We start from the raw sequence: 25,855 nt of genomic DNA, 5'->3' as shown, positions 1-25,855 counted from the left end.
GATTTTTTTAAAATAAAAAATAGTAGTTATATTTAATTTATTCAATTAATCATTTTATTTATTTTTTATTTTTAAAATAATTTAATTCATACATAAAATAAAAAAATTAAATAGAAAAAATATTTTAAAAAATCCAAATTGTTATTGAGTTTAAACAAATTTATTAAATTCAAAATAGTTTAAAATTAGATCTAATTACCCACCACCAACACTTTTTTTTTTGTTATCTCGTTTAAAGGTTTGATTTTGAAAAGGTTAATGTATGAATAGTCCTAAACTATAATAAAAACATGATATTTTAATTTTAAAATTTTTTATTATAATATATAAATAATAAATTTATTAATTAATATGATACATGTAATGTTATTTGTCCATCACGTATTATTATTTAAAATTAATCAAATTAAATTAAATATTATATTAATTAACATATTTATAATTCAAATATCATATTAAAAATTTTTAAAATTCACACATTATATAAAATATTTCATTATAATTTAAAAGTTATTTATGGATTAACTCAATTTATAACCATTATTTTTTTCACTTGATGTCATATTTTTTCCATTCTCATTTGATATTTTCTTTTCATGATCATATATCTTCGGATTCAAAGAAAAAAATTATTTTTTGAGTTTTCAATTACTTTTTAAATATTTTTTACTTTTTTTTTTCTGTTTGTAATTATGTTATTATCTTTGAAGTTTTTATTGATTTATTCTATAATTTTACCATTTTTAATATTATTTTTATTTAAAAAATTCACGTATCAATCAAAAAACTTATCATAAACAACTTTTTTTAAAATATTAACCTTGAAAAAATAATAATTAAAAAATAAAAATTGTTTCTGAATGATTAATTTATTGCCACTAACAAGTTGCTACAGCCCATTGTCCCCAACAATGTTTATATAGATATAAATTTGATTCCTTCAAATTTCAAGTCCAATATCCTTTAAGCATAAATACTTTCAAAAATCACTTATTAATCTCCATAATTGAACAGTTGGACCGACTTGATCTTTCTATTAATAATTCCATTAACTCCACTAATAAAGGTTTGTTGGCCTACTATTCACTAATTGTCCTTCATGTTGAAAGTTAATTTAATAATTTATATTATTATTTTACACGAATATTACATATCATAATTTATATCGATAAAAAAATATTATATTTTTTATTTTTGTTAAGTCATGATTTTTAATCTAACATTAATTTATATCTCATTTCCTTTTTTTTTTCCATATTATTTTTATATTAAGTGCTTTTCTATTTCAATATTATCGTTAAAAATTGTGTTTCTTAATCCAGTATAAATCAAACTAGCTATAGAGTTGATCATTACAATTGAATTATGCATTAAGCCTTCTCCAAACTGGAATCATGCAACATTTGAGTTAAAAACAAGAACCGTGCAAACATATCCTAACCCAAAAAATTACAGATTGACAAAATCAAGGGCAAATTATAAGAAATATGAATGTATCATAGTAAATATTCCAAAATCCTGGGAAGAATACCCAAAATAGGACAATCAGATGATAAAGCTAAACATCAGTTGACACCAAAATCCAGTTTAAAAAAAAAACAGATTCAGAAAAACCTAGACACTTCAGAATAGTAAAGAAAGGCTGCCGGAAAACATTGGCTCTTAAGATAAGCACAAACTTGACCTCTTCTTTCCTGCCTTTTAGCTCACTTCTTCTTTGATGCTTCTTTGTGCTAATCCATGAGTAAATTTTCAATGTTCCCTGACCCCTAGACTATTGATTCCATTACTTGAGGATCTTAATGCTGCATGCTCCATAACGTAAATGATCGTTTTCAAGAGAATCAAATTGTTAACATGTTTTGTTTGCTTGAATTCCTTCTTCCCAGGAATGTTCTTCTTCTCTTATTTGGTTGAAGACTCGAATCCGAAGGGCGGTCAATCCTATTCCGAGTTTTTGGCATATATCCATCGGAGCATTCAATCAAGAATGACTTGATCATTCATTGGGTGTTAGCAGTTCAAAATGACGAGGGAAAAACAAAACAAAAGAAAAAAAAAAAAGGGAACTTTTTTTTGCTTCAAACGACATTATTGCTATATACTGAAAGAAAGCTGGGAGAAGGGTTAATTTTTCATGATAGAGACCAGAAAAAAATTTGTATCACAGATTCTCATTCATCAAAAATCAAACATTTATACAAAGATTAATCTATTCAAAGAGTTTACGTGGAAGTTAATCGTTGGTGGGAATTAAAGATGAGACAGATACAAGTAAAAGAAAGATAAAAGGCAGATATATTTGAAATTAAAATTAACCAAACTTGCTTTCTTTGTCTTTGATTTTTATGGACAGCTTGGAATCATGGAAAAGTGTTTTAAAGTTGGAATTGTAAGGCTCGGACATAGCCTTTGTTTGCTATCATATTAATTTTTGAGGTAATTTGTATATTGATTTTATATTAAATATGTGTAAAATATAAAAATTATTTTATTACAATTCGTATTAATATATTAAATATAAAACATTTTTTTTCAAACTCTTATGCAATTTTTGCTAAAATTATTTGTCATGTCGTTTACATATATTTTTACCGTGTCATGGTTAAAATTACTTGATTTACTCCAATATGATCCTATAATTATATTCTACATCTGTTAGCCATTTTTTTCTAAACCTTGCCTATGGTGCAGATCCCTAAAATCACAGTTTTATGACCTCCGTGGCAACAGTTCATAAAATCTGTGTCAATGCCATTTTTGTTTGTTAACTTCGAAATAATGGTTCCCATTTTCTTTATAAATTCTGACCTTAAAATTAATCATAGCTTTTATTTCTCACATGATTTCTGAAATCAAACAATGCATAGTTATTATTTAGAACTTAAATGGGTAGTTTATCATAAACTGCTGTCTGATTCTGGTAATGAACTGAAGGATGTTAATACAAGGTAAACTTTTCCTTGGTCTTCTCAAAGACTTGTTCAGCAATAACAGCATCACTGCCGTCAGCTTTCTTGATCTCCAGGTGAGCCTTCTGGTAAAAGCCAGTACCTCTCAAGCCATCGGCAATGAAATCATCAAACCCAATCGCTACGGCTGCTTCGGCTTTGGCTCCATAAACCAGCTTCTGCAGCAAAAGAAAAAAGAAGTCAGAATTTTGATGAAGAAATGTGATATGTAGGTATATCATGAAATGATATGTTTTGCTGCTGGACCTTGATTCTTGACAGATGGATGGCACCAAAGCACATTGGACAGGGCTCACACGAAGCATATATTTCACAGTCAGAGAGCTCAATCTGATTGAGCTTCTTGCATGCCTGTCATAGATGTCCAGTCCAAAGCATTAGAAAATGGTAAACATGGATTTCCATGTGGTTATTTTGATCTTATGAGTACCTAACATTCTGATATAGCAATGTTTAACCAACACTGATGACAATCGTGCTGAACTAAAATGTATTTCCTCACAGTATTTCGTACTTTCCAGTTGTTACCATTTAGAGAACCAGAAAATATATGCAAACTTATTGACTATATATGACTCCTAGAAATACAGCTAACCATTGCCATTAAATAAAACAAAGCCATAGTAATTGATAAAAAACTTTCACCAAATCCGGTTATGAGATTGATCTAAAATGAACAGAGCAAATAGATCACAGTAGAATCACAGGAAAATGCTGAAAAATCCCAAAAGAATGTTGGTGCATATAATATATATAATATATCTTCCACTGAAGTTATTATATTTTCCTACAGTTAACAAACAACATTTAGCTTTACGTAATGTTTCATGGTTTCGGAGATTGGCACTTTCAAAACTTCTAAGTAAACAGATAAATTGGATGAGGCAATTTGATTTTTTTTTTTTTTTTTGCTTTTCTTGTTTTGGTCTTACCTCTCTAATGGCAGTAACCTCTGCATGGGCAGTAGGGTCAGTGTTTCTCAAAACCATATTGTGACAACTCACAATTACTTCATCATTGCGAACAACAACTGCACCAAACGGGCCCCCATCTTTACATTCAACGCCTTTATATGCCTCATCAATTGCTTGTCTTAGAAATTTGAGGTCTCTGTCCTGTACAACTGGTTGAACAATAAACAGAAAAAAGAACATTTTGATCACCATCAACCAAATATCAAGCATGATGGTTTTCCCAAATCATTGCCCTCCTAATAAAGCAACTGAAATCTACCGCATTAATCAAGTATATATGAATCATTACTATTACAATCCAAGCGAGATCATCAATGATGTAACCATCACTATGATCTATAAAAGGTAACACAGCTAAAAAACCTATCAGATATGAACATTTATGGAAGTAAAGTCATCTCCATTGCCATACTGAAGATGTTAAAACAATAGGTAAAATTCAATGAATGAACGAAATATGTTGATATTCTACTGCTGAACACCATGAACAGGCCATTTGATGTTATTTCTTATCATTAAACTATCAGATATGAACATTTATCGCAGTCAAGTCATCTCCATTTCCATACTGAAGATGTTCAAACAATAGGTAAAATTCAATGAATAAAACTAATATGTTGATACCAAATAATTCTACTGCTGACCACCATGAACAGGCCATTTGATATTAGTTCTTATCATTAATCCCAGGAGCAAAATACTGAGAGACAGGTGAAAATTTGAAAATTACCTCCTTGATGACCAGGAAAAGCAGAGGTAACAGAAATGGTTCTATCTTTAGCTTCAAACACTATAAAGCCAAAAAGAGCAAAAAGGCCATTAATATTGTAACCAATTTATCTATAACAGATAGATAATTGATGCTTTAATACAGAAAACTGACTCAAAAATAAGTCTAAAAATGTATAGATCCAGCCAAAAACTGTTAACTTTTTACAAAAAAATGGAAAAAGTCGGTTCCTTTTCACTTCCAGGCATTCCCAAATTCAATTGATCTGTCTTATACTGGAAATGCAAGGCAAAGTAGGAAATTCAGTCATTCCAAATTCTTCCCAACTAACAAATTTGCAAGAGATCAAATAAGTCTTCATAAGAGAAAAAAAAATATATATATATATATATATATATATATAAAACATCAAAACAGAAAGAAAGGACCTTGATGAAAGATCAAAAAACAAGATTTTCAGACAAAAGAAAAAAAAAACTCAGAAAAACAAACATACCCATGATGAAAAAGAGAAGAAGGATGTAAAATCTGTTTGAATCAAGGCAATGGGCAGTCAACAAAGATGGGAAAAGAAAAAAAGATTAAAATGAGAGAGAGAGAGAGGAGAACCAGCAAGGTTTGTCCATGTAATTAAATATATATAGTCAAAAAAAAAAGAAAAAGAAAATTCAATTTGTAGAAAAATCACATGCAAAATAAAAAAAATAAAATAAAAAGACAAATGGGATTCTTTTTAGGCTAGATTCAATGTATTTGTTTTCTTCTTCAATTCATATTTTCTAAAAGATGTCTCTAGAGAGTTAAAAGTTTTGTGTAGTTGCTTGTTTCTGCTGTGTTGTCTCTGGGCTGTTTCCAACTACTAACTTCCACAGATGGATTTTTGTTTCCGTGTTTGATGTCCAAACTAAAAAAACATTATTTAAATAATAGCCTCGTTTTTCTTACGTAATTAATGCTATTGAAGTTGAAAATGGTTTTACTTTCAAAAATTATTTTTATTTAATTTTAATGTTAAATAATAATAAAAATAATGTTTTCATTTAAAAGTTTTATTTGTAAACTTAAACTAAAAATCTTTTAAAAAAAATGCCTTTATGGTCAATTATAAATTTTGTAGATAAAACAAGTTTATTATCCTTATACATTTAAATTTTTATTTTTTTATTTTTTAAAAAATATTTTGATATTTTAATTAGGAATTACAAATCATACCTTGAGGTAATTGAACTTACATGGATCCTATGATTTTAAATTAATTCTAAGCTCGAGTCAAAGTTAAAATGATAAAATTATTTTTATTTAATTAATAAATTATTTTTTAGAAAAAAAAGTCTATAATATCTTTTTGACCATAAGATGCCTTAAAAATACATTTTTTTGTAAAATATTCAAATATTCAAATAAAGTAGAATTAAATTGGTGAAACACGTTTTACTTTTTAATTGGAATGTTATGCCATTGGTAGGTTGGATTTTCATATCTATTAATTTTTTCTTGTATGGATACGTTTTACTATATTCATTTTATTATTTATGTAAAATCATCAAATGAAAAATCTAAATATATGAACTATATACTTCAAAAAAGTGGATAAATCACATAGAAAAAAAAAAAACATTGTTATTCTCTGTAATTTGATTTCAATCCCATCTTTTTAAAAATTTTGGATTGAAATGTAATATTTGCGATCTAAAACCAATTCAATGTGTAGTATGTGAATATCCATATAGACTTTTTTTTTTACTTTTGATTTTATTTTTAATGAAAATTTAATAATTTGTATTTAAAATTTTCATAATAATATATTAAAGTTTAAGATCTTAGTCTAAAAGTATCCATAGATTAGGTTAATGAAGGTATGGTATTAATATTATATATGTTTGTCTAAATTTAATTTGACTCGATTCAATAATTTGAATTTCAAATATGTCAAATTTACTCAAATTTGTAAATATTACAATTCATCCATTTATATTACTTTTTTTTTTCTAAATAAACAAAATTATTTAATCTTTAATAATTTTACTTTTTATTAAATTTTAAAATATGAATAACTTAACCTAATTTTAAATGTTTACATTATAATATTAAATATTTTATCTTTTATATAATATAAATTACATAATATATATTATATAATTTAGAAAAAAAAATCGAGCCATGTGCTCAGTCTCAAATGTTAAAGCTAAGTTCAACTCATATTAATTATATGCCCCATTTTTTTTCTTAAACTCATATATTTTTTTTCAAACTCCCTAAAATATTGAATGAATATTTAAATTATGTCATTTTTATAATTTTTTTCATATATTTATACATGTTATTGTCACCGTACATTGTATTTAGAATTGCCAAACTTAGCTGTAGGATTCTGAGAGTTGGAATGCGATGGGTAATTTGTTGCTGGCAAAGTATTGATTACATTTAATTTAAGATTAAATGCATATAATAAAATGATACCTCCACTACTTGTGGGTTTTTTTTTTTTTTTAAGGTGTGAAAAAATATCTTTATAAAAAATAAATTTAAATTGAATACTAAAAAAATAATAATATTTATTAAATATTATTAATAAATCAAGATAATTTTTTAAACCATTGATTTTTTAAAATAAAAAATAGTAGTTATATTTAATTTATTCAATTAATCATTTTATTTATTATTTATTTTTATTTTTAAAATAATTTAATTCATACATAAAATAAAAAAATTAAATAGAAAAAATATTTTAAAAAATCCAAATTGTTATTGAGTTTAAACAAATTTATTAAATTAAAAATAATTTAAAATTAGATCTAATTACCCACCACCAACACTTTTTTTTTTTTTTTGTTATCTCCTTTAAAGGTTTGATTTTGAAAAGGTTAATGTATGAATGGTCCTAAACTATAATAAAAATGTGATATTTTAATTTAAAATTTTTTTAATATAACATATAAATAATGAATCTATTATTAATATGATACTTATAATGTTATTTATCCATCACCTATTATCATTTAAAATTAATCACGTTGAATGTGAATATTATATTAATTAATATATTTATAATTCATATACCATATTAAAAATTTTTGAAATTCACATGTTATATAAAATATTTCACTATAATTTAAAAATTATTTATGGATTAACTCAATTTATAACCATTATTTTTTCACTTTATGCCATATTTTTTCCATTTTCATTCTCATTTGATATTTTCTTTTCATGATCATATATCTTCGGATTCAAAGAAAAAAATATTTTTTGAGTTTTCAATTACTTTTTAAATATTTTTTACTTTTTTTTTCTGTTTGTAATTAGGTTATTATTTTTGAAGTTTTTATTGATTTATTCTATAATTTTACCATTTTTAATATTATTTTTATTTAAAAAAATCACGTATCAATCAAAAAACTTATCACAAACAACTTTTTTTAATATATTAACCTTGAAAAAATAATAATTAAAAAATAAAAATTATTTCTGAATGATTAATTTATTGCCACTAACAAGTTGCTACAGCCCATTGTCTCCAACAATGTTTATATAGATATAAATTTGATTCCTTCAAATTTCAAGTCCAATATCCTTTAAGCATAAATACTTTCAAAAATCACTTATTAATCTCCATAATTGAGCAGTTGCACCGACTTGATCTTTCTATTAATAATTTCATTAACTCCACTAATAAAGGTTTGTTGGCCTATTATTCATTAATTGTCCTTCATGTTGAAAGTTAATCTAATCATTTATATTATTATTTTACACGAATATTACATATCATAATTTATATCGATAAAAAAATATTATATTTTTTATTTTTGTTAAGTCATGATTTTTAATCTAACATTAATTTATATCTCATTTCCCTTTTTTTTTCCATATTATTTTTATATTAAGTGCTTTTCTATTTCAATATTATCGTTAAAAATTGTGTTTCTTAATCCAGTATAAATCAAACTAGCTATAGAGTTGATCATTACAATTGGAATTATGTATTAAGCCTTCTCCAAACTGGAATCATGCAACATTTGAGTTAAAAACAAGAACCGTGCAAACATATCCTAACCCAAAAAATTACAGATTGACAAAATCAAGGGCAAATTATAAGAAATATGAATGTATCATAGTAAATATTCCAAAATCCTGGGAAGAATACCCAAAATAGGACAATCAGATGATAAAGCTAAACATCAGTTGACACCAAAATCCAGTTTAAAAAAAAAACAGATTCAGAACACCTAAACACTTCAGAATAGTAAAGAAAGGCTGCTGGAAAACATTGGCTCTTAAGATAAGCACAAACTTGACCTCTTCTTTCCTGCCTTTTAGCTCACTTCTTATTTGATGCTTCTTTGTGCTAATCCATGAGTAACTTTTCAATGTTCCCTGACCCCTAGACTATTGATTCCATTACTTGAGGATCTTAATGCTGCATGCTCCATAACGTAAATGATCGTTTTCAAGAGAATCAAATTGTTAACATGTTTTGTTTGCTTGAATTCCTTCTTCCCAGGAATGTTCTTCTTCTCTTATTTGGTTGAAGACTCGAATCCGAAGGGCGGTCAATCCTATTCCGAGTTTTTGGCATATATCCATCGGAGCATTCAATCAAGAATGACTTGATCATTCATTGGGTGTTAGCAGTTCAAAATGACGAGGGAAAAACAAAACAAAAGAAAAAAAAAAAGGGAACTTTTTTTTGCTTCAAACGACATTATTGCTATATACTGAAAGAAAGCTGGGAGAAGTCTTAATTTTTCATGATAGAGACCAGAAAAAAATTTGTATCACAGATTCTCATTCATCAAAAATCAAACATGTATACAAAGATTAATCTATTCAAAGAGTTTACGTGGAAGTTAATCGTTGGTGGGAATTAAAGATGAGACAGATACAAGTAAAAGAAAGATAAAAGGCAGATATATTTGAAATTAAAATTAACCAAACTTGCACTCTTTGTCTTTGATTTTTATGGACAGCTTGGAATCATGGAAAAGTGTTTTAAAGTTGGAATTGTAAGGCTCGGACATGGCCTTTGTTTGCTATCATATTAATTTTTGAGGTAATTTGTATATTGATTTTATATTAAATATGTGTAAAATATAAAAATTATTTTATTACAATTCGTATTAATATATTAAATATAAAACATTTTTTTCCAAACTCTTATGCAATTTTTGCTAAAATTATTTGTCATGTCGTTTACATATTTTTTTACCGTGTCATGGTTAAAATTACTTGATTTACTCCAATATGATCCTATAATTATATTCTACATCTGTTAGCCATTTTTTTCTAAACCTTGCCTATGGTGCAGATCCCTAAAATCACAGTTTTATGACCTCCGTGGCAACAGTTCATAAAATCTGTGTCAATGCCATTTTTGTTTGTTAACTTCGAAATAATGGTTCCCATTTTCTTTATAAATTCTGACCTTAAAATTAATCATAGCTTTTATTTCTCACATGATTTCTGAAATCAAACAATGCATAGTTATTATTTAGAACTTAAATGGGTAGTTTATCATAAACTGCTGTCTGATTCTGGTAATGAACTGAAGATGTTAATACAAGGTAAACTTTTCCTTGGTCTTCTCAAAGACTTGTTCAGCAATGACAGCATCACTGCCGTCAGCTTTCTTGATCTCCAGGTGAGCCTTCTGGTAAAAGCCAGTACCTCTCAAGCCATCGGCAATGAAATCATCAAACCCAATCGCTACGGCTGCTTCGGCTTTGGCTCCATAAACCAGCTTCTGCAGCAAAAGAAAAAAGAAGTCAGAATTTTGATGAAGAAATGTGATATGTAGGTATATTATGAAATGATATGTTTTGCTGCTGGACCTTGATTCTTGACAGATGGATGGCACCAAAGCACATTGGACAGGGCTCACACGAAGCATATATTTCACAGTCAGAGAGGTCAATCTGATTGAGCTTCTTGCATGCCTGTCATAGATGTCCAGTCCAAAGCATTAGAAAATGGTAAACATGGATTTCCATGTGGTTATTTTGATCTTATGAATACCTAACATTCTCATATAGCAATGTTTAACCAACACTGATGACAATCGTTCTGAATTAAAATGTATTTCCTCACAGTATTTAGTACTTTCCAGTTGTTACCATTTAGAGAACCAGAAAATATATGCAAACTTATTGACTATATATGACTCCTAGAAATACAGCTAACCATTGCCATTAAATAAAACAAAGCCATAGTAATTGATAATAAACTTTCACCAAATCCAGCTATGAGATTGATCTAAAATGAACAGAGCAAATAGATCACGGTAGAATCACAGAAAAATGCTGAAAAATCCCAAAAGAATGTTGGTGCATATAATATATATAATATATCTTCCACTGAAGTTATTATATTTTCCTACAGTTAACAAACAACATTTAGCTTTACGTAATGTTTCATGGTTTCGGAGATTGGCACTTTCAAAACTTCTAAGTAAACAGATAAATCGGATGAGGCAATTTGATTTTTTTTTTTTTTTTTTTTTTTTTTTGCTTTTCTTGTTTTGGTCTTACCTCTCTAATGGCAGTAACCTCTGCATGCGCAGTAGGGTCAGTGTTTCTCAAAACCATATTGTGACAACTCACAACTACTTCATCATTGCGAACAACAACTGCACCAAACGGGCGCCCATCTTTACATTCAACGCCTTTATATGCCTCATCAATTGCTTGTGTTAGGAATTTGTGGTCTCTGTCCTGTACAACTGGTTGAACAATAAACAGAAAAAAGAACATTTTGATCACCATCAACCAAATATCAAACATGATGGTTTTCCCAAATCATTGCCCTCCTAATAAAGCAAATGAAATCTACCGCATTAATCAAGTATATATGAATCATTACTATTACAATCCAAGCGAGATCATCAATGATGTAACCGTCACTATGATCTATAAAAGGTAACACAGCTAAAAAACCTATCAGATATGAACATTTATGGAAGTAAAGTCATCTCCATTGCCATACTGAAGATGTTAAAACAATAGGTAAAATTCAATGAATGAACGAAATATGTTGATATTCTACTGCTGAACACCATGAACAGGCCATTTGATGTTATTTCTTATCATTAAACTATCAGATATGAACATTTATCGCAGTCAAGTCATCTCCATTTCCATACTGAAGATGTTCAAACAATAGGTAAAATTTAATGAATAAAACTAATATGATGATACCAAATAATTCTACTGCTGGCCACCATGAACAGGCCATTTGATATTAGTTCTTATCATTAATCCCAGGAGCAAAATACTGAGAGACAGGTGAAAAATTGAAAATTACCTCCTTGATGACCAGGAAAAGCAGAGGCAACAGAAATGGTTCTATCTTTAGCTTCAAACACTATAAAGCCAAAAAGAGCAAAACGGCCACTAATATTGTAACCAATTTATCTATAACAGATAGATAATTGATGCTTTCATACAGAAAACTGACAAAAAAATAAGTCTAAAAATGTATAGATCAAGCCAAAAACTGTTAACTTTTTACAAAAAAAATGGACAAAGTCGGTTCCTTTTCACTTCCAGGCATTCCCAAATTCAATTGATCTGTCTTATACTGGAAATGCAAGGCAAAGTAGGAAATTCAGTGATTCCAAATTCTTCCCAACTAACAAATTTGCAAGAGATCAAATAAATCTTCATAAGAGAAAAAAAAAATATATATATATATAACATCAAAACAGAAAGAAAGGACTTGATGAAAGATCAAAAAACAAGATTTTCAGACAACAGAAAAAAAAAATCAGATAGAGAAACATACCCTTTGCTTCTTCCATGATGAAAAAGAGAAGAAGGATGTAAGATCTGTTTGAATCAACGCAATGGGCAGTCAACAAAGATGGGAAAAGAAAAAAAGATAAAATGAAAGAGAGAGAGGGAGAGAGAGGACAACAAGCAAGGTTTATCCATGTAATTAAATATATATATATATATATATATAGTCCTGGCTGAGAAAAAAAAAAAGAAAAAGAATATTCAATTTGTAGAAAAATCACATGCAAAATAAAAAAAATAAAATAAAAAGACAAATGGGATTCTTTTTAGGCTGATTCAATGTATTTGTTTTCTTCTTCATTTCATATTTTCTAAAAGATGTCTCCAGAGAGTTAAAAATTTTGTGTACTTGCTTGTTTCTGCTGTGCTGTCTTTGGGTTGTTTCCAACTACTAACTTTTTGGATTTTTGTTTCCGTGTTTGATGTCGAAACTAAAAAAACATTATTTAAATAATAGCCTCGTTTTTCTTACGTAATTAATGCTATTGAAGTTGAAAATGGTTTTACTTTCAAAAGTTATTTTTATTTAATTTTAATGTTAAATAATAATAAAAATAATGTTTTCATTTAAAAGTTTTATTTGTAAACTTAAACTAAAAATCTTTTAAAAAAAACGCCTTTATGGTCAATCATAAATTTTGTAGATAAAACAAGTTTATTATCCTTATATATTTAAATTTTTATTTTTTATATTTTTAAAATTATTTTAACATTTTAATTAAGGATTACAAAGAGGTAATTGAACTTACATGAATCCCAAGACTTTAAATTAATTCAAATATGTAAGCTTGAGTCAAAATGATAAAATTATCTTCGTTTAATTAATAAATTATTTTTTAGAAGAAAAAGTTTATAATATTTTTATGATCATAAATGCTCCTAAAAATAGATTTTTCTGTAAAATATTCAAATATTCAAATAAATTATAATTAAATTGGTGAAACACGTTTTACTTTTTAATTGGATGTTATGCCATTGGTACGTTGGATTTTCATATCTATTAATTTTTTCTTGTATGGATACGATTTACTATATTCATTTTATTATTTATGTAAAATCATTAAATGAAAAATCTAAATATATGAACTATATATTTCAAAAAAGTGGATAAGATCACTTAAAAAAATATAATATTATATATGTTTGTCCAAATTTAATTTGACTCGATTCAATAATTTAAATTTCAAATATGTCAAATTTACTTAAATTTGTAAATATTACAATCTCGTCCATTCATATTATTTTTTTTTTCTAAATAAAAAATTATTTAATCTTTAATAATTTTACTTTTTATTAAATTTTAAAATATGAATTACTTAACCTAATTTTTAGTGTTTACATTGTAATATTAAATATTTTATCTTTTATATAATATAAATTACATAATATAAATTATATAATTTAGAAAAAAAGATCGAGCCATGTGCTCAATCTTAAATGTTAAAGCTAAGGTTCAACTCATATTAATTATATGGCCCCATTTTTTTTCTTAAACTTATTTGAGGTATAATTTTTTTTTTTCAAACTCCCTCAAATATTGAATGAATATTTAAATTATGTCGTTTTCATATATTTATACATGTTATTATCACCGTACATTGTATTTAGAATTGCCAAACTTAGCTGTAGGATTCTGAGAGTTGGAATGCGATGGGTAATTTGTTGCTGGCTGGCTGGCTGGCTGCCAAAGTGTTGATTACATTTAATTTAAGATTAAATGCATATAATAAAATGATACCTCCACTACTTGTGGGTTTTTTTTTTTCTTTTAAGGTGTGAAAAATATATCTTTATAAAAAAATAATTTTAAATCGAATACTAAAAAATAATAATATTTATTAAATAATAATAATAAATCAAGATAATTATTTTAAACCATTGATTTTTTAAAAATAAAAAATAGTAGTTATATTTAATTTATTCAATTAATCATTTTATTTATTTTTTATTTTTAAAATAATTTAATTCATACACAAAATAAAAAAATTAAATAGAAAAAATATTTTAAAAAATCCAAATTGTTATTGAGTTTAAACAAATTTATTAAATTCAAAATAGTTTAAAATTAGATCTAATTACCCACCACCAACACTTTTTTTTTTTTTGTTATCTCCTTTAAAGGATTGATTTTGAAAAGGTTAATGCATGAATGGTCCTTAAACTATAATAAAAATGTGGTATTTTAATTTTAAAATTTTTTAATATAATATATGAATAGTAAATTTATTAATTAATGTGATGCTTATAATACTATTTATCCATCATGTATCATCATTTAAAATTAATCACGTTGAATGTAAATATTATATTAATTAATATTTTTATAATTCAGATATCATATTAAAAACTTTTGAAATTCACATATTATATAAAATATTTTACTATAATTTAAAAGTTATTCATGGATTAACTCAATTTATAACCATTATTTTTTTCACTTGATGTCATATTTTTTCCATTCTCATTCGATATTTTCTTTTCATGATCATATATCTTCGGATTCAAAGAAAAAAATATTTTTTGAGTTTTCAATTACTTTTTAAATATTTTTTACCTTTTTTTCTGTTTGTAATTATGTTATTATCTTTGAAGTTTTTATTGATTTATTCTATAATTTTACCATTTTTAATATTATTTTTATTTAAAAAAATCACGTATCAATCAAAAAACTTATCACAAACAACTTTTTTTAATATATTAACCTTGAAAAAATAATAATTAAAAAATAAAATTTGTTTCTGAATGATTAATTTATTGCCACTAACAAGTTGCTACAGCCCATTGTCTCCAACAATGTTTATATAGATATAAATTTGATTCCTTCAAATTTCAAGTCCAATATCCTTTAAGCATAAATACTTTCAAAAATCACTTATTAATCTCCATAATTGAACAGTTAGACCGACTTGATCTTTCTATTAATAATTCCATTAACTCCTCTAATAAAGGTTTGTTGACCTATTATTCACTAATTGCCCTTCATGTTGAAAGTTAATCTAATCATTTATATTATTATTTTAGACGAATATTATATATCTTAATTTATATCAATAAAAAAACGCTATTTTTTATTTTTGTTAAGTCATGATTTTTAATATAACATTAATTTATATCACATTTCCTTTTTTTTTTTCATATCATTTTTATATTAAGTGCTTTTCTATTTCAATATTATCGTTAAAAATTGTTAAACCAGTATAAATCAAACTAGCTATAGAGTTGATCATTACAATTGGAATTATGTATTAAGCCTTCTCCAAACTGGAATCATGCAACATTTGAGTTAAAAACAAGAACCGTGCAAACATATCCTAACCCAAAAAATTACAGATTGACAAAATCAAGGGCAAATTATAAGAAATATGAATGTATTATACTAAATATTCCAAAATCCTGGGAAGAATACCCAAAATAGGACAATCAGATGATAAAGCTTAAACATCAGTTGACACCAAAATCCAGTTTAAAAAAAAAACAGATTCAGAACACCTAGACACTTCAGAATAGTAAAGAAAGGCTGTTGGAAAACATTGGCTTTTACGATAAGCACAAACTTGACCTCTTCTTTCCTGCCTTTTAGCTCACTTCTTCTTTGATGCTTCACCGGCCTTGGTCTATTGAACAAGTAAAACAGTTATAATCGGCCTCATCAGTCATAAAGTGTCTAAAAAATGATAGCAGTTCAACTAAGCTCTCATTAAATATCAATTAATCGGTATTACCTTCTTTACTCCGCGGATCTTCTTAGCCCTGTTCTTCCTTTCCTTCATTTGCTTCCTTGATTTCTCTACCTTGGTATCAAGTCCATTCTGAAACAGCAACAGAAATATTTAGTGCCTTGCATTGTCTCTGGAGTCTTTCAAAGAAACCAATTCAAATGCAACCAATGGCAAACAATGGAAAGACAACAGGTATCACAATGGGGAACCAAAAAAGGGAAATTTAAGAGAGCCCAGAACGTTAAGTAACATGCCTCCAGAGTTTTTAATTAAAAGCTATTTTAGATATCAAACAACTTAAGTTGGCAGAAAGTTCCGGCTCAATCCCTTGCATGCTACCTCGAGCTTTTCTCCATAACCAGGCAGTTTTCAAGCACTTTTTACAAACACAAACTCTAGTTAAAAATCCAACTTGTTAGTTTTTAAGGGTTAAGTTGATTCCATTCTCTATAGTGTCACATTAGGATGAAGGAACTGAAAGAGGTATGAACAGAGAATTCCGCAAATAAACTAAGTCAAGATAAAACTTCAACATATTACTAGCGGAACAATCACACGGCATCAAGCACAGGCAGCTTATAATACTAGCAAAATTCAGAGAAAATGTACAGAACACACAGAGCTAATTACCCTGATCAGCCTGTACTTGGGCTCGTACTTCTTTGCATTCTCAACAGAATCATAAATCAAACCAAATCCTGTAGATTTACCACCTCCAAAATGAGTTCTGAACTTGAACACAAAGATTGAATTTGGGTCCTTCACCTCATACATTCTAGAAAGCTTCTCCTTCAGCTCGGCCTAACAACCCCACATCAACAAATCAAAAACCAGCTAACACAACCAATAAATATATACTAGCACTTAAGATAAGACTACAACATTATTGGGAAGCATTAAAGATTTACCTTGGAAACATTCGGCCTCCCAGGATGCAAAACATCAATGACCTACACAAAACCAAGTAGATATCAAGTTTCAGCTACCACGTTAACAATGACCTCAAACAAACATAAGCTCATATTTGATTTCTCAGTTTCCACCCCAAAAACAATTCGTTTTGTTATTAAAGACATCATATTTCTTAAGCAAAACAGCCTATTATTTTCAAACAACAATTTAAGCAAAGTCCTAAATTAAGCATCTTGCTAGAAAAGTAATAAAAAGACAATTTTCTATTATTTTCTTGTATTTCCCTTCTTTAATCACATATAAAATTAATACTAAACCCTAGCCAAAGAATGTAATAGAAAGAAGGAAAAGAGGGATCTACATAAAACCGTAAGACTCTAAAATCTAAAATCGACCCACGTTTGGTTACCAAGAAAATAAATGAAAAATGAGAGAAAAATAAAAAGATAAAACCCTAAGACTAAAATCTAAAATTGACCCATGTTTGGTTACCGAGAAAATGAATGAAAAATGAGAGAAAAGTAAAAGGGAACTTACAAATTGTTTCCTGGAAAGGAGCCTGTTGGTCATGAACTTCCTGGTCCTAATAGTCACTGCCTTGTCAGCCATGGCTAAGCAAAAACCTTCCCTTCTTTTTTCTCTTCCTTTGGAGCAGTTAAAGTACCGGAGGCTTTGAAACAGCAGCAGCTCAAGGAAGGAGAATGAAAGCGGCGAAAACGTAGCTTTTATATCATTAGGGTTTCAATGGGACAAGACTGAAGAATTGATTTGGGCCAGGCTGGTTATTATTTTTATAGTTTTTGAGTCTTAGGTTTGGGATTGGGCTAAAAACTTTTTAATTTAATATTTCTTGCCTGCTTCAAAAGCCCGAATCAGTTATGGCTAAGTTTGGCTTAATAAGTTACTATACCAGTTAACGCAGCGTTTTGACCTTTTGCCTCTTGTTTCCCTCGGCTTTTTCTCAAGGAAAATCAAGCCGGAAAATTCGATCCAAAACCCTACCTCTAAGAAAACAAAATCTTCTGATAAGGAAAAGAAAGAAAAAAAAATGGCTTTATGGAGAGGTCGCACAGCTTCATCGAATCTCTTAAACAGGCTTCTCCATCCACCGTCTCGCCTTCCCTACTGCAACTTCTCGTCTGGTACTTCTCTCTCTTTTCTCCCCCAAAGTTTTTATATTTTTATTGCAAAATGGCGTCTGATCTTATTTCTCGTTTGGATTCTGATAAATCATCTCTCTTTTAAGCTCAAAATTTAAAGCAGAACGAGAGAAAAAGGATTTAAAAGAATAAAAATTTGTTCTTTAACTTCTGGGGTTTAGAATTTATGGTTCAGTGTTTAACGGAATTGTTGTATCGAGGGAAGAAAAGAAAAGAAGCTGTAAATATCATTTGCTTTTGAATTGATCTGTTTTTTGTAGTTGCGGCTGATGTTCATAGTCAATCAATGATTGAAAATATGAAGAGAGATTTACTTAATCTTGACATTAATTCACAAATTGGAAGTTGTATGCCACTTGCTTCGATGCGAATCGGAACCATTATCCACAATATTGAGGTGAACCCCGGTCAAGGTGGAAAGCTGGTCCGAGCAGCTGGAACCTCAGCTAAGATCCTCAAAGAGCCGAAATCAAGATACTGTTTGATCAGACTGCCGTCGGGTGTTGAAAAGTTGATTGATTCTCAGTGTAGGGCAACAGTTGGTACGGTGTCGAATCCTACCCATGGAGCTAAGAAGCTTAGGAAGGCTGGACAGAGTCGGTGGTTGGGTAGGAGGCCAACAGTTAGGGGAGTGGCAATGAATCCAATTGATCACCCTCATGGTGGTGGTGAGGGTCGGAGTAAAAGTAGTGGGAGTTATGGAAAGACTTCGCGCACTCCTTGGGGCAAACCTTGTAAGTGTGGGTATAAGACTGCTAAAAGCAAGCGCAGAAAGTAGTGCTTGATCCATTTGGCATGCAGTTTCTTCATGCATTTTAAACGCTCTAACTTTCGTGATTTTGAGGAAATTTGTATGGATTGAGCTGTTTGAAGCTATACGAAACTGCATGTTTGTTCTTCTATTGGGGCTTTGTGGCAAATAATCAGATTAGTTTCAGGGTACATGTTTCATTTATTCGAGATCTCAGCTGATCAAATATTCTATTGGAGTCTCTCTTTCCGTCTGTACCTTTTATTTTCCTTTGAGGCTTAACCAACCTATAATCCTGTTTGTCAAAAGAGTGATACATTAGTTTTATAATATGCAGCTTCAACTTTGTATGCACTATCTAAATCATTTTTAACTGTGCATCTTTGGTATTGATTTATTCTTCTGTTCCACCCTGTTTTTGATTGATCTCTCGAAATCTTTTTTTTTTTTTTTTCTGGAGGTTGTCTTAGTATGAAAAAACAACATATAATGTGTTTCAGAAATCTTTTTTGGAAAGGGAGTGTGTGCGAGTTGTTTATTTCAAGAATAGGCTGGATTCACCCAGTTGCACTTCTTTTCATTATAACTAGGAAAGAAAAGAGTGCATGATCTCGCAAATTACTTCTGAATAAATTTCAAAATCATATTTAAGAACCATAGATATTCGTCATTCATTGGTACATCGACTTTGATTCTCTATTAACCAATAATCCGGGACCATTAACATGGTTAAGGCCAAACTGTTTGAAGTTCAGTTCTAGCAATTTAACTTTGGATTCTAGGTAAATTCTGTGTTAAAATTTATGCATTTGTTTAGATGCTTTGCTACTAATCTACCGTAAGCATTCTTTAGGTTGCAACTTTTTATTAGCACTTTTATCAATCAGTGACGATCTTGGTGGCCGTACAAAAAGAACTTCCATTGGCTAGTATCGAATATCAATGGCCGCATAGATCTAAATAATGAGCTGCAAAGGCTTTGCTCCACCCCAGCAAGTTGCTAGGAGTAAGAACAAAATAGTTCTTGATAGTTTTTACTAGTACATTGCACTGTTTCCTGGCTTTGTTCTTGATTGATCTTTGATTTTGATGCAGGAGTTGAGGTTTTGTATGGACCTCTTAAAACAGAAAATGACACCTTGTTAGGGGAAAAGCTATTTATTTCTCTCTGGTTATGTTTCCTGGGAAATAATTATTTTATATTTTAATATTAAAATAATATTTAAAAAATAAAAAAATTAATTTTTAAAAACTTATATATCAAATCAATGATATAAAATTCGATTTAAATTTAAATCAAATTTTAAAAATTTATAATTTTATGGGTTATAAAAAAACTAAACCACGTGAGCCGTTATCAAGAGACGAGATTGATCCACGGTGTCTCGCGCACTTTCTACTCACCTCACACATGTGACATAAAAAATCAAAGGAAAAAAAAAATCCAATTGAAAACGTAGAAATACAAATCAAAGATGAGGTTCACAAAACAAAACCGCCGCTCCCTTTCCGTGGCCACAACTTCCTCCGATTTCACCATCACCCACCACATTTCTGCTCGGCTAAACCAAAACATTCCCCATTTCCTCAAAAATATCTCTCAACCCCAAGACCCATCTCCCCCCATTCCCCATGGCAACCACCGCTTCTTGTTTGCTCCAATCCATCCCTTTAAACTTGAAACAATCTTTTCCCCTTCATTTGTCTCCTGTTCGCTTATGTAAATTTAGAGGAACCTCGACTGTTCGAGAACAACGTTCTGCTGAATTTAATGTTAAATGCTTCTTATTGCCTGAGAAGAGGAAGCATTTAACGAGCTCGAATTTGAAGTCCAATCATTTGAGTTCGAGTTCGAGTTCGAGTTCGAGTTCAGATGGTAAAAACCCATTTGAGATTATTGCTGAAACAATCGTAAAATCTTTAAACGCGTTGAAAAAGCCAGCTATAGCCGCGGTTTTATTGGGTTTGTTGTTAATGTATGATCCTAATAACGCGGCATTGGCTGCATCAGGAGGGAGGATGGGAGGAAGGTCTTTTTCTTCCAGTTCTTCGTCTTCCCGGAGTTATTCCGTGCCTAGAAATGGAGGGTCGAGCTTTTCTTCGTACTCGGCTCCTTATTATGCGCCTGCCCCATTTGGTGGTGGTGGTGGGTTTTATATGGGGCCTGCTGTTGGGGTTGGAGTTGGTGCTGGGTCTAGTTTTATCTTGATTTTGGTTGGGTTTGCTGCGTTTGTTTTGGTTTCGGGGTTTCTTTCGGATAGGTCTGAGAGTAGCGTGCTTACTGCTAGTGAAAGGACTAGTGTTCTTAAGCTTCAGGCAAGTTTTTGTTTCTTCTTTATTTTGCTTTAACTAGTGAAGTATTTCCTCTAATTGCAATAATCTGGATGTGTGGTTTTATCTCATTTAAAATCGTGACTACATAGGTGATAAAGTTTTCAAATTTATGTTTAACATTAATGAATCGATTACTTTTTGTTCTGTTATTTAAAAAAAAAAAAGGTAATATTTTGTGCATACTGATCTTATAGCAATATTAGTATAGCTGGTTTTTAGATTAGAAAAAAAAAAAAAAGACTGTGTTTCTAAGGAATTGTTTCCTGTGGTTTCGTAATAGATGCATATATACAATATGTAGTGGCTTTTAGATATATGGACAAATACAGGATCAATCAACGTGTGGAGAGTTTGGAATATTAAAAGTGAATCAGATGCTGAAGAGGAGGGTTGCTGAAATGTGAATTTTGGTGGAGTCTTTGAACTTTGATAGTGCCAATATGAATTGCTTTTCTATTTAAGTTTTGAGACTTAATTTTGTAAGAATAACTTTCATGTAAAATGAATTATTAGACATGCAATTGTGCTGATTACCATCATGAATCGAATCTGTTAGCCATTTGTTGGTTTGCAGTCTCACCATTGTTTTTGTTATTCTTATTTTTAGGTCGGGTTGTTGGGTATGGGACGCTCTCTTCAAAGGGATCTAAATCGGATTGCTGAAGTTGCTGATACTTCTACTTCTGAGGGTCTAAGCTTTGTATTGACAGGTAAGATTGCCTACAATTAAATCATTTGAGTCTTTTATACTTGATTTAAGGGTAGATTCTCTGCTAATTATGCAGATTACAAATGGCAAGATGTGATAGATGAAAATACTCTTCCCTTTTAACTGTTGTTGCAATCATCTTGACACTAATAACCCAGTATTAATCCTAGTCATAAAGAAAAGATAATCACGTAAGAGGCTATGTACAAACCTTATAGTGCTATAGCATAGTTATCCTATTTGGCTATTTGTTATTTTGAAATCGGCTTTAGAAAATAACAACTCTATGATATCTAATCAATTTGCTGACATACAATTATGACTAATAAGATGCACAGGCTTTTTCCCCTCTTCAGTGATTTAGTTTGATTAATTTCACACAGATGCCTTTCATTACCTTGCTTCCTTCTACTTTGCTGATGGTTATATGATTTTTTTCCCATGCAAGAAATGGGCAGATAGCTGTGAGTCTATGATCTTTCTTCTTTCTGTTTTTCTTTTGCAATACTTGTAGATGTATAAGGTGTCCTGGTGGTGCTAAGTAGTGTATGTTCTGCTAATTTTCTTAAGCATGTCAAGTCAATGTCTGTCAGACTGATTATGTGTACCAAGGAAGTTTTTACATACTTATTTTTTTGGCAGAGACAACGCTAGCTTTGCTTCGCCATCCTGATTATTGCATCTCTGGTTATTCGTCTGTAAGTTAGCCTTTCTGAAATGGTTTGTTTGTCTCTCTTGGTGAACCAATCAAGCACATGGCTATGCTTTTTCGTGCCTTTTGCATCTTGAAGAAATATTCAAGGATAATCACATGCTTGGGGGTAGATATAAAGGTTCTTTATGCATGCATATAATGCTCTTAAAAACAATATGCATTGACATACTCTGAAATTTATGTAAGTTGGTAGGTACATAGGTAGAAACACTTCAGCATGCTTCATTAATTGGAACAGAAGATAAGGTGGTTCTTTTTTTTTTTTTGGAATGTTTGTGTGTGACTGTTTTAGGAACTCTTATCATGACTATAAATATTCAGTTTAAGGATTTCGATAATGATAAGATTCTAGTTTTAAAGATCTTGGTTTTAGACATTCATTACTCTTTCTAATTTATAATAATGGGAGATATACAGGACCGTCTTTCTTTGCATTCTTTCATTGAGTATCTTTTATTGTAATGACATAGATTAATTAGGAGATTGTGTCTCATGTGTATACCTTTACTAAGGGGAAAAAAAAAAGAGAGAGAGAGAGAGAGAGGGAACATGTTGATTATGTAAAAATTGGGGATAACTTCCTTAGAAGTATATCCCTTGTGATATTTTGGACTTTTTTCCTTGTGGTTCTAGTTTATAAGCTTCAGTTAACTAGGCATCATGATTGTCTAATGCCTGAACGTGTATGTTTGGTATATTCTGCAGGTGGATGTCAAACGGAGCATAGACGATGGGGAGAAACGCTTCAATCAACTCTCTATTGAAGAACGGGGTAAATTTGATGAGGAGACTCTAGTGAATGTGAACAATATTAAAAGGCAAAGTACAATAAGTCAGAAAGCTAGTGGATTTAGCAATGAGTACATAGTGGTAAGACCCCATTCCTTAAGTTACAGCTACTGCAAATGTATTAGTTTGGATGCATTGAAGACATCATTCTGGACAATATTCTGTACTATGTTTATCTTTCATCCACTCAATGAGTTGTACCATGTAAGCATTACAGCAATCCATGGACTATGTTTTATCTGCATGGAAGGATTGAGAGATATTGCTTCTTTAGGAATAGTAATATATTAGCATTGCAATTGATGTAAATTGAGTTTAAGGGATAAGTTTCTTCAGCATTCATTTGGTTAACCCTTGAACTCTGATGTTCAACTTTCATTTGTCTAGACTATGAACCTGTTATTCAAGATGCATAAACTATGAAATGACATAATTATTATAGAGTTGCCCATCTTAAGTTTTAGATAAGGACTTAATGGTTTCCATAATTATTTCTTTAATTTATATCCAATTTCTGAAATTTCAGATAACAATTTTGGTGGCTGCTGAAGGAGTGCATAAATTGCCCCCTATCAATGGAAGTGGTGACTTGAAGGAAGCCTTGCAAAAGCTTGCCTCCATCCCGACAAGCAAAGTACTGGTAAGAATTGGCTTATTCCTCAATTACGACTTGTCGAGATTGCTCATTGCTGATATCTCTTTGATTTTCATTCAGGCAGTTGAGGTCTTGTGGACACCTCAGAATGAAAATGACACACTATCAGAGCGGGAACTACTTGAAGACTACCCGCTTTTGAGGCCTCTATAAAATTTTATCAGTAGGTACCTTGTATCTTCTGATGAGAGGTATCAATTGCTACTTCTTCTTATAACCTTGGGTTCATTTGTATATAATAAAAGCATATTGGTATACAGAGGTTCTGGTTGTCTAAGACTGATGTGGTCTAGTGAACTGGATTTGTAAACATATAAAGGGAGAGGGTGTATATTTGCTTGAAAGCATTAGTTTCTTTTTCCCTTTTTCTCTCTTTGATCCAACTCCGAGGCTTTGACCACTACCAAAATCTTTCACCTCAGACCTTTGCTTTTATCTTTTTTTTACCCTTTAGGTAATATAATGGTTCTTCCACCTGTTTCACACCTTCTGCCTTTGACTACATTGTTTTTCATAAACGCCCAAACCAAATAGTCTCTACAATGAGATTTACACAAGAATTTCTATCAGGCTAAGGGAGCTTTCATAGATTGTAACCTAGAAGGTGGGTATCTATCATTTTCAATTGGTTTTGTGATCTTGAAAAGATGGTTATGAAATGATCACAACCTCTGTTTCATTCAATCTAGGGATGCACAGAGCATTTTGGGGCTTTTAAACTACTCCAACTAGTAATTAGTTAAGGGTGCGGATATTTCAAATGGCTAAAATATTAAAAAAGCCTGTGAACTATTCAACTTTATTTAAATAAGCCTTTATACTTTTATTGAACTCAAATAAGCCTTTATACTTCATTTGTATCTATATAAACCCTTACTTCAAATAAAAGATTGATTTATATTAAGGATATATTTAGGTACAAATTGAAGATTAAGGGTTTATTTGGATGCAAATTAAAGATTAAGGACTTATTTGTTTGGAATAAAAGTATATTGGTATATTTAAATAAAATGATAAAGCTTCAGGGTTTTTTTTTTATTATTATTTTGGTCTTTTTCAAATTCCTGTGGGAAAGGGAGATCTGCCTGTTTAGGTCATGTCTGGTTATGAACATGACAGTGACTAGAAGTTGGCTCAACTTTAAAAGTATTGGTCATTTATGTCTGGTAATGGACTTTATGCCTAGCATTCACCACTATTTCAGATGAAACAACTTTATGTTAGGTGGTGCATTTATTATATTTATCTTGGAGTGGGAAGTGGTGAGAATTGAAGATGTTTCTATTTGAATTTCCATTAATTTTCCTCATCTACTTTTTCATCTTTACTTTTTATCATTTTCCTTTTGCTTTATCATTGGAGAATTCTCCAGATTTCAGTTTCATTCCAGGGTTTTCAAGCATGGTAGTAAACTCACTCGGTTAGGCTTTTCCATTAGTTTGTGGTTTGCCTTTACAAAGGGTTTTCACTTTTTATTGCTATGTTCTTTGATCATCTTGATGATGACAAGAACTGTTTCAGTTGCCTATTATTTGTGACACATACTTGTAAGGATAAAGCAATCATTTCTCTGTTAGTTATCATTGACCAGGAAATGTATGTAACAATCTTTTCTAGCCATAATTGATTTGTTTGTGGGTGAATG

At 29.8% G+C, this 25,855-nt stretch overlaps 5 protein-coding genes across 9 annotated transcripts; 2 read left to right on the top strand and 3 right to left on the bottom strand.

Annotated features, from left to right (window-relative positions):
* Window positions 1-2,812: 2,812 nt before the first annotated feature.
* On the bottom strand, window positions 2,813-5,297 carry LOC149518260 (guanosine deaminase-like). 3 transcript variants are annotated; one of them, XM_089764041.1, is made up of 5 exons: window positions 5,173-5,297; window positions 4,677-4,736; window positions 3,905-4,095; window positions 3,219-3,323; window positions 2,813-3,130 (listed from the first exon to the last, which is right to left on the bottom strand). In XM_089764041.1, the coding sequence occupies exons 1-5, from the start codon at window positions 5,174-5,176 to the stop codon at window positions 2,942-2,944; spliced, it is 549 nt and encodes a 182-aa protein (XP_089620167.1). In that variant the 5' UTR covers window positions 5,177-5,297; the 3' UTR covers window positions 2,813-2,941. The 3 variants fall into 3 exon arrangements, with proteins under 3 accessions (XP_089620167.1, XP_089620169.1, XP_089620168.1); XM_089764043.1 differs by lacking the exon at window positions 4,677-4,736 and having other exon boundaries at window positions 5,173-5,271; XM_089764042.1 differs by lacking the exon at window positions 4,677-4,736 and having other exon boundaries at window positions 3,905-4,182; window positions 5,173-5,262.
* A 4,802-nt stretch (window positions 5,298-10,099) lies between these two features.
* LOC111277208 (guanosine deaminase-like) lies at window positions 10,100-12,613 on the bottom strand. Of its 3 annotated transcripts, XM_022863463.2 has the most exons (5): window positions 12,453-12,601; window positions 11,973-12,032; window positions 11,201-11,391; window positions 10,505-10,609; window positions 10,100-10,416 (listed from the first exon to the last, which is right to left on the bottom strand). In XM_022863463.2, the coding sequence occupies exons 1-5, from the start codon at window positions 12,466-12,468 to the stop codon at window positions 10,228-10,230; spliced, it is 561 nt and encodes a 186-aa protein (XP_022719198.1). In that variant the 5' UTR covers window positions 12,469-12,601; the 3' UTR covers window positions 10,100-10,227. The 3 variants fall into 3 exon arrangements, with proteins under 3 accessions (XP_022719198.1, XP_022719199.1, XP_089620162.1); XM_022863464.2 differs by lacking the exon at window positions 11,973-12,032 and having other exon boundaries at window positions 12,453-12,613; XM_089764036.1 differs by lacking the exon at window positions 10,505-10,609 and having other exon boundaries at window positions 12,453-12,607.
* Window positions 12,614-15,817: 3,204 nt separating this feature from the next.
* Window positions 15,818-17,787, bottom strand: LOC111277211 (small ribosomal subunit protein eS24z-like). The gene is made up of 5 exons (XM_022863469.2): window positions 17,635-17,787; window positions 17,094-17,135; window positions 16,816-16,986; window positions 16,189-16,275; window positions 15,818-16,080 (listed from the first exon to the last, which is right to left on the bottom strand). Exons 1-5 carry the CDS (start codon window positions 17,704-17,706, stop codon window positions 16,048-16,050), a joined length of 405 nt encoding a protein of 134 aa, XP_022719204.2. The 5' UTR covers window positions 17,707-17,787; the 3' UTR covers window positions 15,818-16,047.
* Window positions 17,788-18,020: 233 nt separating this feature from the next.
* LOC111277207 (large ribosomal subunit protein uL2my, C-terminal part-like) lies at window positions 18,021-19,418 on the top strand. Its single transcript, XM_022863462.2, has 2 exons — window positions 18,021-18,239; window positions 18,518-19,418. The coding sequence occupies exons 1-2, from the start codon at window positions 18,146-18,148 to the stop codon at window positions 19,033-19,035; spliced, it is 612 nt and encodes a 203-aa protein (XP_022719197.1). The 5' UTR covers window positions 18,021-18,145; the 3' UTR covers window positions 19,036-19,418.
* A 1,040-nt stretch (window positions 19,419-20,458) lies between these two features.
* On the top strand, window positions 20,459-24,571 carry LOC111277206 (FLUCTUATING-LIGHT-ACCLIMATION protein 1, chloroplastic-like). Its single transcript, XM_022863460.2, has 6 exons — window positions 20,459-21,324; window positions 21,950-22,052; window positions 22,694-22,749; window positions 23,472-23,636; window positions 24,082-24,195; window positions 24,271-24,571. The coding sequence occupies exons 1-6, from the start codon at window positions 20,641-20,643 to the stop codon at window positions 24,361-24,363; spliced, it is 1,215 nt and encodes a 404-aa protein (XP_022719195.2). The 5' UTR covers window positions 20,459-20,640; the 3' UTR covers window positions 24,364-24,571.
* Window positions 24,572-25,855: the final 1,284 nt, after the last annotated feature.

The sequence above is a fragment of the Durio zibethinus genome, chromosome 7 (genome assembly GCF_047325235.1).
Source record: "Durio zibethinus cultivar Kanyao isolate XHJ-2024 chromosome 7, ASM4732523v1, whole genome shotgun sequence".
NCBI lineage: Eukaryota > Viridiplantae > Streptophyta > Magnoliopsida > Malvales > Malvaceae > Durio > Durio zibethinus.
The sequence above is the reverse complement of the archived record's forward strand: the minus strand, read 5'-3'. Positions and strand labels throughout refer to the sequence as shown.